The following is a 12,208-nucleotide window of genomic DNA, read 5'->3' as shown; positions in this document are numbered from 1 at the left end:
ACTTATTAACCAACTCAGAAGCTAATTTTATGAGTTTTCATTTTATTTATGTCTGTTGGCATATATTAATGTACTGAAATATTAGTTTTCTGTGTATAAATTTTATTTGATTATTTATTAATTTGCTTTAATGGAGCTAATGTTTACTAAACTTATTTTTTCTATACTTTTTCTAGTCGTTTTATATTATCAAATACATTAAATTAGATGTTAAAAAAGGAAAAATGGATACTGTAGTAGTACAATTACAAGTGGAAATGCAAATCAAGAAATGAATGGCTTTTTAAATATTTTATTGTTACCTGTTATGTTACTTTATCTGAATTATATTTTATTTTGTTTACAGTATAGATTTGAAGCTGCATCTTGTGAATGCTAAGTAAGAGTTATATTTTAGTTTTAAAAATAGCTTTCTGTATTGGAAAGAAGCATCCTACTTTTTGTCCTAATTCTATCTTAGCTCTGTTATTTATTAATAACTAGACATTTAAAACCAATCAGCCTTTATACCAGAGGAAAGGAGGGTGATCATTTTTGTGTGTCTCCTTTTTCTTTAGAAACTGCCCTTGGTGCATTAGCAAGAGTCCTGAGAGAAGACTGGAAGCAAAGTGTTGAATTAGCTACAAACATAATTTACATATTTTTTTGCTTTTCCAGGTAAGTATAAAAACTATGAAATAAGAGAACTACTCTATCTCTGTTGCTTTCTGTGTATATTATTGGTTCAGTTTGTAGATCATTATTCTCTCAGTCTTTCAGTCTGTCTGCCTATGCCCTGCCTCTGAATTCTTATTCCTGTCTGTTTCCCATTCTCTGTCCTGCCCTCTGCTATTCTGTCGGCATTCACCCCTGCATGTATACACACACAATGAGATAATATAATTATTTGCAGTTTGAGAGTGTGGGCTCTGGGAGTAGATTATCTGTATTTGAATGTAAACCCTACTATTTATTAACTGTGTGATTTTGTTTACATTACTTAAGTTCTTTGTGTCTCAGTTTGCTCATGTGTAAAATTTAAATAGTAATATTGGTACCCTCTTTGGATAGTTTTTAGGATTAAATGAATTAAGAGTTAAAATACTTAGAATAAAGACTGACCCTGAGTAAGTGCTCAGTAATTATTATTGTTTTATATATATATATACATATGTGTAAACACATACCTCTTATTATTCATATTTATTATTTATACACATATATTCTTAAGAAAGATGTTATTGAGACATTGTGAAAAGCTTCTAGTCAATTCTTGTAGAATTGCTTGCCTCTACTCTAAAAATGTGCCAGCATTAGCAAATAAATATGTATTGAATAAATACTTAGATAAATGAATTATCTAGGAAACATGTAAAACCTGATTACTAATACTTTACTAGTTTGTTCTCTGATGTCAATTTTTTACAATAAATAAAATGTATGTCTAGTATTGTTACATTATTAGTTTTGTTAGACTACTATAAAATTTATTTTGAGGCTGAGTAGTTAATATGGTTAATTACCAAAAACAGTGTCTAATTTCTAACTTAAAAATAAATATACTTCAGGTAAGAGTAGTATCTTAAAATATATTTAATCTTATAATTTCAAGTCTTCTTAGCATACTGTGGCTATATATTCATTAATTGAAATATGTATATCAAATTTATTTTTTACAAGGTTTGTACTAGTGTTTGCTGAAAGCAAATTTTATATACCCAAAGAATGTATTCCTTTTATATATGTTAAAATCTCTTCTTTAAAGCTTTTCTCAGTTTCATGGACTTATCACTCATTATAAAATTGGAGCTCTCTGTATGAATATTATTGATCATGAATTAAAAAGACACGAGCTTTGGCAAGAAGAACTTTCTAAGAAGAAAAAAGCTGATATCCTTTTAGAGTGGCATTTATAATCCTCCATTGCTTGTTGCTATAAATTTTGAATGGATGGGATGATTTTGTTCTTTTCATTTTTTCAAATTGCTGATTATATTATTTGGAAACAATACAAGAGTGTGTTGAATGTCAAGAATTAGATTGCAACTATCAAAATGGATATAGTTTGACATATACTTTTTGTCTCTTCACAACTTTGATTAGTTAATGAGGTAGAATGGGGAGGTAATAGTGGTGCTGGGTAAATGATAGGTGATCCTATAAGTAGCTACACCATTATGTACACTAAGTTTCTTTGGTTAGTTGAAGCCTGGCTCACTGCTGTTTTTGTACTTCTGAGTACTAAGATGACTTTGATTGGAATGAGTGTAAATTTGGTGATGAACCTAGTTTAAAGTTCTATTTTTCTATTAAGTTCTATATTTCTAGTTAAGTGAAAAAACTACTTTTCTTAATTAAATACAAATTTGAGAGATCCATAGAATGTTAGAACTGTGAAAAGAACTTTAGAAATTATCTGTTTTAATTTACCTTACAATATAAGAATCTTTTCTACAACTTCCCTGACAAATGGTTATATAGACTTTTCTTTTACACTGTCACTTATTGATTGAACCCACTCTGTGGTTTGGCATTCATTTTACTATAATGTTCTTTCACTTAGTGAACAGAAGTCCACTTCCCAATAATTTCTGTATTTTGGTTCTGGTCTTGCACATGAAATCTATATAATAGAATAAGGATATTCTCTTCAACATAACATTTTTTCTCATACTTGAAGGTATTTATCATATTGTTTCTATAACTTAATTCTTTTAGATTGAATACCCTAATTTATTCATCTCTATCCTAACTGACATGTTTTGCAGATTAATAAGCCATGCTGATAACTTTCCTTTGAACACAGTATTTATTGATGTCTTTTAAAAAGTGAAAACATTGTTCCTGTTGTGCAGAATATCATATAATTTTAACTACCCTTTGTGGAAAAAGTGAACCCTATTCTTATATTACTTTTGGCCTCCAGAGACACTGAGGCTTGAATTTTCTCTATATTGTGATATATAAGTTAGGGTATTCTGTACAGAATTTCTAGACACTATAAAATGGACACCCATACACAAGCTTTGATTTTATCTTTCTAGCTTCAGAAATTTTCTTTGTGTGCTATAAGTTTCTGGCACCTAGATTGGTAGTGACCCAAATATGTGGACAACTCAATAATACTGGAGACTTTACACTAGTTCTGGAGTCCTAAGACTCCTGAATGGTTCAGTGTCTCCCAAATTCATTTAAACTGAAGAGGTATAGAGGGAACCACTAATGGGACTTTTTAATAGTCATTACATTACACTTTGTGATTGGTGACAAGACCTGATATTTTAGGACATCCTGTATTTCTATATCAGACACCACTGATTGTAAGATTCACTATTAATGATACACTAAGAGAGGAAAATATGTTTCCAATTAAATTATGACATATCATGGATTATAAGACACATCCCAATTTTGGGTTGTGCGGAAAGTATGTGTCTTAGAATCGATGGATATAAAAATGACATCAGAATTCTGGCTATTTTTCCTCAAATAATACTATTTTATTATGTTATAAGTGTCTTTGTGTTTGGATTTAAATAGCACTCAACAAGGGCTGCTGCTTTGACTCCTATTGTGGGGTCAAATGCTTGACTCATGTGCTTGGAGATCCTGAAGTCAAACTTAAGTAATTGGTTATTTCTACAGATGTCCAAGGGACTGTTTTGGACCAAAAGATGTGATTTTTAAAATTTATTTACCTTTAACTTTGAGATATTTTTTTCTTGGCATCTCTAGTCTGAAGAAGGTGCTAAAAAGCTTTAGATCTAATCTGCATCCTTTGAATATTCTGGGTATCTATCTAAAGTGGAATCCAGTATTCTCAGTAACTAAATAACTCTCTAAGGCAGTAATCTTTTTGGTCATGTACCTACTTGATAATCTGTTGAAAGTTACAGACTTGTGTACCTACATAAAATATTTGCATATAATTTCTAGTAATTCAAGTATTTGGTAAGGTTCAAACATTTGCTCACCCAAAGCACTCTGAGGGAATCCATGAACACTTGCTAAGAAGTCCTGTTATGGCACAACTACTGTGCAGAGAATATTTTAGTTAAACTGTTGGTTAAGGAAAATAACTAGATACAGTTGCATATAAAATTTAATAGTGCTGCTGATAGCATTTTTCAGTAGGTGTTTTTTTTTTACTTCAATGATTATGTATGATCCTTAACTTAAGTTGTTTACTTGACGAAGACCCTGAAAACCAAACCTTGAGAAAGGATTATGAAAAAGCCTTTAAAAAATACCAGGGGCTTGTGGTAAAACAAGAACAGCTATTACGAGGTATGAATTCCTGAGCAATGAGTAAACCAACTAAGTACTTACTCTAAGTACATTTGTTTTGTTCCCCTTTTTTTGTCATACCAGTAAAGCTAATACCAGAATAACTGAAAATTCTATAAATTTTAAGATGCCACAAGGTCTTCTTCTGTTTTTAACATGGGTAATAATGTTTTAAATTTTACTCTACTGTCTTTCCCCATTTAGAACCTCAATCTTTCCTGGCCTGTAAGGTTTTTGCTGAGAAGTCTGTTGTTAGTCTGATTAGATTCTTTTCTCTTGTTAATTTTAGGATTTTTTCCTTCAAGTTGACTTTAGATACTCTGATGACTATATATACCTTGTTAACGTCCATTTTGCAATATCTCCCTTGTGTACATCCTCTTATGTCTGGATGTCTAAATCTCTTGCAAGACCAGGGAAGTTTTGCTCGATTATTCTTACACAGGTTTTCCATGCTTTCTACTTTTTGTTCTTCTACCTCAGGAATATCTATGACTTATAGGTTTGGACACTTTACATTATCCCATTTCTCTAAGACTGTGTTTATTTTTAATTCTTTTTTCTTTATTTCTGTCTGGGTTAGTTCGAAAGACCTGTCTTCAAGCTTTGAAATTCTTTTTTGGCTTGATCTATTCTGTCATTAGAGCTTTCAACTGTATATTGTAATTTCTTCAGTGAATCTTTCATTTCCAGAACTTCCGTTTGGATTTAAAAAAATATCTATGTCTTTAGTAAATTTTCCATTCATATCCTGAATTGCTTTGCTAATTTTGTGTTGGTTTTCAACTTTCTCTTGGATCTCATTGAGCTTCCTTACAATACATATTTTGAATTCTTTTTCAGTCACTTCAGAATTTTCATTTTGGTTAGGATCCATTGCTAGAGAGCTGGTGTGATCCTATGGGGGTATTGAACATTGTTTTCTCTACCAGAGTTTTTACACTGGTTCCTTCTCATCTGGAGAAGCTGTTACTTCATATTTTTTAATTTACTTTTGTTTGAGGAGATTTTTAAAATTTTTTATTATTTGTCCCCCTTGAGAGGGTGTCTTTGGTTTTGTGTTTGGTTATTTGGCTTTGATTTGGATGCTTTGAGGAGACCGAGACTTTGTATGAGCTCCTGGGTTATAGATAGCCTTTGTGTGGTGGCTTTCTCAGATGCTGATTGTACTAGCAATGTACTAGGTGTATGAGCAGACTCACTACCTTCTGTGGGACTAGGTTTGTAGAGGTTTCACAAAGCTTATTTTGTTCTCATCACTGTGCCCTTCTATCAGCAGGTTTTATTAATATACTGGGCTGTGCAGTTGAACCCTCAGGCCAGTAGGTGGCCCTTATGTGTAAGTGCCAGCTGCCCCAGAGCCTGCTGGGCTTGTGCTTGATCTTTGTTTACTGGGAGGGGCTTTCATTTGTCTCAGTCAGTGGAGTGGTCTGTGGAATGTTCCAGTCTCTGAGTTCCCTGCTCAGCCCTGGAGGAGGGATGAAATTGGGCAGAGCTAGACACACCAATGATGAGCAGAAACACCATCCCTGATGTTGGTAGGGAGGGAAGCTTATGCTAAAATGTGCCTCGGTTTCTGCCGGGGGTGGGAGGAGGAAGCTGCACCAGCTCCACATCCTGGGTTGGCAGGAGTGCCATCCACTTTACTATCACACCCCTGTCCTGGAGTTCAAGGCACTTAGTTCAGATAGGAGCTATCATTTACCTTCAAGCTGCATTGTAGCTGTCCACCAAAATGGCCTCAGGGTGGAATCTGTTCCCTCAGCCCCAAACAGACAGCTTTGCAACTGCCTAAACTCCACTGTAGAGGGGAGGATGGGCCTTGCCCTTTGTGTGAGCCTAGCTGTGGTGGGCATACTGTCTGCGGGGTGCAGTTGCCTCTAAAAGCCCTTGAATGGCTGTCTGTTGCTGTACCCGTGCCAGTCCCCCATGGGAACAGTCACGACTGTCTGCCTCAGTGGGTGAGAGGGGAGAAGTTCCCATCTCCATGTCGATTTCTGGAGACTGGTGTCACCTGGCCACTGGAGCAGAGCCACTGTCTTCCCTCAGAGAGCCCAGCACTACTTCTGAATCTCTACTGGGAGGGATGCCGTCACTCTCAGCTCACAAGTGGTGAGCTTTCTCGGTGGAGCAGAGCATGTGCTCTGACCGCCTGTTTCCCAAGGGGTTCTGTGGTGCTCTGCACTGTCCCTGCCTGTTAGGGAAGGCTGCCCTGAGCGTCAGAACTCCAGGAATCTTGCAGCTCCCCTGGGTCTTGCCAGCCTTTTGTGGTTGCTACAGTCTAGGCAGGTGATAGGGAATATTTGTTGAGGATCCAGTGATGTAGAGATACAAGGGCTGATATTCACTGTACAAAATAGCTGCAGGAATGCTGCCACTCCTTGTAGGGAGGTGATTGGCCCCCACCCTCTGTGCAAGCCCCAGCATGGTGGGTGGGCACACTGTCAGTGGAGGTGCTGTTACCCCTAAAAGCCCTGGAATGGCTTTTCCACAGTGCACCCATGCCAGCCACCCACAGGAACAGCCACAGCTGCATCTGGAGAGAGAAGTCTTTGTTTCCCTATCCATTCTGAGGTACCAGTACTGCCTGGATGCTGGGATAGAACCACTCTCCTCCCCCACACAGCCCAGTACCACACCTGCGCCTCTGCTATTACGGGTACAGATACCTTTATCTCACAGGCAGTGAACTCTTGGATGGAGGAGAGTGCATATTCTGGATTCTTTTGTTCTCAGTGGTGCTTTGGCATGCTGTATTCTCCCTTCCCCTGGGGGCAGCGCTGAGAGTTTGAACTCCAAAAATCTCACAACTCTCCTAAGTCATGCCTCATGCCAGCCTTTGTTGGTGGTTGCAGTCTGAGCGGGTGTTGGGGAATGTTTGTAGATCAGTGATGTGGTGACAAAAGGGGAGGTCCCTGGGCAGGACAGAGGCCCACAGCAGGTGAACAACCAATATGGTGCCTGCCACCACAGCTCAGGTACAGGAGAGAGGTCAAGCAACCCCATGTGAGCTGGCAGCCTAGTGGTCTGCCCTCAAGAAGTTCCCAAATCACCATCTGCAGCAGTTTTGGGGCTCATTAGTGCAAAGGGGCTCTCTAACAGTTTGAAACCCAGCAGCCTGCCACAGGGGTAAGGGGAGCAAACAAAAATCTTCCCCACCTTTTCCACAGGACCCCAAGTTTCTTGGGGGTGGATCTCAGGCAAACTCTTGCTTCCTTGGTTTTCTCTACCCCAGCTTCTTCCTGTGGGTTCTCCAATAGGTTCTGGCACTCTTCCCTCAGTTGGGCTATGATCATTCAGCTATAACTTTAGTGCTTTCCGAGAACTGGTATCAGATGTGTCTGGTCAGCCATCGTGAAAAAAATTGGGAATTAAAAGAATTCTATCTTCATGGTTGGCTTAGCCATAACTCATTATTTTGTTGATTGCTTTAAATTTATACACCTTTAATCATAAGTTGGGTACCTTCAAGTATACATCTTTAACTTATCTGTGTCCTGTCTAGTGATATTGTACCATTTCATGTTTAGTGTTAGAACCATTTCTTCCTTCCCCCACCTCAGTGCAATTATTAACATGTATTATACATATGTTGTAAACCCTACCATGTATTGTTTTTGTATAAATAGTCAATTTTATTTTACAGATATTTTAATAATAAGAAAATAATCTTGTATACTTCCATGTCTAGTTACCATTTCCACTGATCTTATCCCTTTGTGTAGATCCCTATTGCTCTCTGGTATCATTTTCTTCTAAGAAATTTCCTTTAATATTTCTTATAGGACAGATTTACCTCTGATGAATTGTTTTATCTTTTATATATCCAAGAGTCTTTCTTTTTTTGAAATATTCTCACTAGGTTTAGAATTCTAGATTGACAGCTTTTTTTCTTTTTATGTTATAAAGATGTTTCTCCGCTGTTGCCTTGCTTGCGTTGTTTTGGATAAGAAGTCTACTGGCATCCTTATCTTTGTCTATATATAAGTTTCTTTTTGTCTGGCTGCTTTTAAGATTGTTTCTTTATCATTTGTTTTGAACAATTTGATTATGATGTTGGTGTAATTTGTATTATTACATTGGTGTAATTTTTAAAAACTTTCTTGTCCTTGGAGTTCAGTGAGCTTAAGAAATCAGGTTATAGTTTTCATTAAATTTGGAATTTTTTCTGTTATTTCTTGAGGGATTCCAGTTACATATATATTAGGACAGTTGAAGTTGTTCCACAGTTCTCTAATACTTTTTATATTTTTACCATTCTTTTTTCTCTGTGTGTTTAATTTTAGATAGTTTTTATAATTATATATTCAATTTCACTAATCTTCTACCATCTCTAAACTGCTGTTAATTCCACCTAGTATACATTCTCAAGCATTGTAGTGTTTATTGCATATTTTTAATATACAGTATTCATATGTTTGAATATTTTTTATATCTCTCATATCTCTACTTAACTTTTAGAAGATCTAGAATGTAGTTATATAACTTTTAATGTTCCTATCTGATAATTCTAACCTCTGGGTTATTCCAGGACAGTTTTAGTTGGCTAATTTTTCTCCTCCTTATGTGTTGTATTTCCCTGCTTCTTTGAATGACTGATAATCATGCTTGACTGCAAGACTGTGAAATCTATATTCTTGCATGTGGATTTTTTTTTAATTCCTGTAAATGTTCTTGAGCTTTGTTTTGGGATGTAGCTAAATAACTTGGAAACAGTTTGATCCCTTTGGATCTTGTTCTTATAATGTGTTAGTCTTCACAGGAGCAGCATTTAGTCTAAAACTAATTATTTCCCACTGCTGAGGCAAGACCTTTTTGCCCCATGAATGATGAATTTTCCAGTATGGTTGGTAGAAACAGGCATCATTTCTACCCTTGTGTGAGTATCATGCACTTTTTCTTCTATTCCTCTCGTTTTATTCTCTCCCCACCTTCAATTAGATTGCTAGCATTCATGGGCCAATCAGACTCGACTCTACATTCAAGAGAGACCTCTGTTGAACTCCAGAGTTTTCTCTGTGCAGCTCCCTCCTCCCCAGTACTCCTTTCTGTGAACTCTTGGCTTCCCTGGACTCTTGGCTCCATCTCTTTAACTCAAGGATTCTATCAGACTCTACTTGACTTCTCCTTCCCTTGAGGGACCTGGAAACTCTTTCAAGGCACTATTCTAGGGCAATCATAGGACCATCTCATTTATTTTTTATCTCTGAGGGATCACTATCTTTCATTCTCTGATGTCCAATGTTGTGAAAACCTTTTTTGTGTATTTTGTCTGTTTTGTTGTTGTTTCAGGTGAGGGTTTAAAATCCAGTACCTGTTACTCTGTTATATGAATTTCCTAGGCCTGCTGTAACACATTACCACAAGGTGGGTGGCTTAAAATAACAGAAATTTACTCTGTCACATTTCTAGAGGCTTGAAGGCCAGATTTAAAGTGTCATCAGGGCCACGTTCTCTCTGACGGCTCCAGAGAAGAATGCTTTCTTGTCTCTTCCTAGTTTTTAGTGGCTCCCAGCAGTCCTTGTGCTTCTTGGCTTGTAGCAGCATCACTCTAGTGTCTGCCTCGATCTTCACATGGCCTTCCTCCCACTGTATCTGTCTCTGTTTTATCTTCTCCTCTTCTTATTAGGACACCAATCATTGGATTCAGGATCTACCCTAACCCATTATTTCCTCACAGTAGCTAAACTAATTACATCTGGAAAGGCTCTATTTTCAAATATGGTCATGGTCTGAGTTTCTGGATGTGCTTAAAATTTGGAAGGATACTATTCAACCCACTGCATTGATCTTGGCTGCAAATATAGGTCTACTTCCTTTTTCAACACAACTTTCAAACCTTTGAACAGTGCCTTACGTAGAAAGTTAACATAAAGCAATAGTGTAAATTTGTAAGTTGTGGGTTCTGATAGACTGGAATTTTAATTTAGTTCTTCCACTTTCTAGCTATGTGGTTTGGACAAGTTATTTAATTTCTTTGAATCTTAGGTTCCTCATCTGTAAAATTTGTGTAATGCTTCTTTCCCCATAAAATTGTTTTAGAATTAAAACATTTCTGTTTATATATCAACAGGTCTAGCATACAATATGTATTTACTAAGTGTGATTTGCTTTTCTATCTCAAATACTTCTTAAATAAATAAATGTGATATATATCTACATATATATATGCATGTATTTCTTCTTTTCATAAAGGTTTAGAAATAGTTTACAAGAACACATGAAGTGAAATACTAAAATAATGAGACCAAAGGAGAGCAAAAAGAATATGTTGACCATAATAGCATATATAATTCTTAAATAAATCTTTTAAATCTAACTCTGAATTTTCCTGTCAATCAAGGCAAAATAGAAAACATTATCTCTTATATAATTTTCACTGTCAAAAGGGAATAATCACATAAGTTTCCTTTGAGAACCTAAGCATTTATTTTATAGGGATCTGAAAGAAATCTTACTTAGAACTAGTAAACAGGGACCTCAACTCTTCTATTATAACAGTTGTATTACCGAATTTCATATTGTCTTTTCTTATAGTGACTAACAGAAAATCAGTTTGAATTTGAAAAATAGATTTTAGTATCCTCAAATTTAACTGTGTCTGTAATATATGTTTTGGATTATAGCTCTTTTTAACACAGAGGCCTTTAGTTTTTGAAGTTCTATAATACTTTTCCTTATTTTCTGTATGTATAAAAACTATTGTTGCCTGTTTGTTTGTTTTATTATTTGCTGACTTATCTACCTTTAATTGCCATTTGGTTTCTATTAAGCTTTAACCTGTAAGAGGGTATGAATCGTTTTCTTACTTTGGTTATTGTATCCTTCTCATCATTATAAGAATATTATTTTATATATATTATATATGTTCCTTTAGATAACATATAATACCCCACGCAATAACACTTAATAAATGTTCTAATGAAACAATTACTAGTCAGTTAAATTTTCAAAATAATATATTATCTTTTTGGAAGTATATCTGTTACCTTGATGAGTAGAAATGATTTTTTAAATTGTTGATTCAATATACTAATCATTTAATTCATCTATTTTACTTTTCTAGTTGCTCTTTATTTGCTTCTGAATCTTGCTGAGGATACTCGTACAGAACTAAAAATGAGGAACAAGAACATAGTTCACATGTTGGTGAAGGCTCTTGATCGGGACAATTTTGAGCTTCTTATTCTAGTTGTGTCATTCTTGAAGAAACTGAGCATTTTTATGGAGAATAAAAATGATATGGTAACTTACAAAGCTTTTTTTTGAAACAGTTCGTGTTAGCCATTTTCAAGTTAGAATATTTTGATAAAAAGTAAATAATTATTATCTGACTTACTGTTTTCCCCTAAACTATTTTGCCTCCAGCATTTCTGATTTTAGTTTGTGGAATGATTTAGCCCAATCTCTTCTTTATTACTTACTGTTCTAATTGACAGCCACACCTGTTGATTCTGCTTCCTAAATATCTCTTTAAACTGTCTCTTCTTTCCATTTCTAGTGCCATTGTATTAGTTCATGCCCTCTTTATTCATACCCTCTTCATTTCTTGTTTGAGTTATTCCATTAAGTTCCTATTTGCCATCTTTTATTGTGTTGATACAGTAGTCTTTGAGAAATATAAGTTGAACATATATTATTTCCCCCTATGTAGAATGCATATAATACAGAAATATATAAAGACAGAATAAAAATTCTTATCTGCTTTTTACTATGTCATTAAAAAGTCTTTGTTGTGTACAATATTATATTAAGTAGATCATACATTAACCATACCTTGTTTTCAGAAACTTGAGTTGTTTGTAATTTTTGCTCTTTTAAATAACACTTCAGTGTACATATTTGTACATACATCTTTGTCTATATTTCTGATTATTTTCTTGGAGTAGATTCCTAGAAATGAAATTATTGGATCATTCACTTTAACTCCATTGAGGATCAT

The 12,208-nt window shown here is 35.2% G+C and overlaps 1 protein-coding gene across 4 annotated transcripts in view; it reads left to right on the top strand.

Moving 5' to 3' along the window:
• KIFAP3 (kinesin associated protein 3) overlaps positions 1 to 12,208 on the top strand; it is a 157,478-nt gene that overhangs the window by 48,400 nt on the left and 96,870 nt on the right. For all 4 annotated transcript variants that reach the window (XM_076000373.1, XM_076000374.1, XM_012763635.3 and 1 more), the window contains 4 exons: positions 558 to 657; positions 1,745 to 1,869; positions 4,168 to 4,266; positions 11,333 to 11,511. In XM_076000373.1, the coding sequence (XP_075856488.1) occupies positions 558 to 657; positions 1,745 to 1,869; positions 4,168 to 4,266; positions 11,333 to 11,511 (503 nt within the window). The remainder of the gene's footprint in view (positions 1 to 557; positions 658 to 1,744; positions 1,870 to 4,167; positions 4,267 to 11,332; positions 11,512 to 12,208) is intronic.

Source organism: Microcebus murinus, chromosome 2, assembly GCF_040939455.1.
Source record: "Microcebus murinus isolate Inina chromosome 2, M.murinus_Inina_mat1.0, whole genome shotgun sequence".
NCBI classification, from domain to species: domain Eukaryota; kingdom Metazoa; phylum Chordata; class Mammalia; order Primates; family Cheirogaleidae; genus Microcebus; species Microcebus murinus.
The sequence above is the reverse complement of the archived record's forward strand: the minus strand, read 5'-3'. Positions and strand labels throughout refer to the sequence as shown.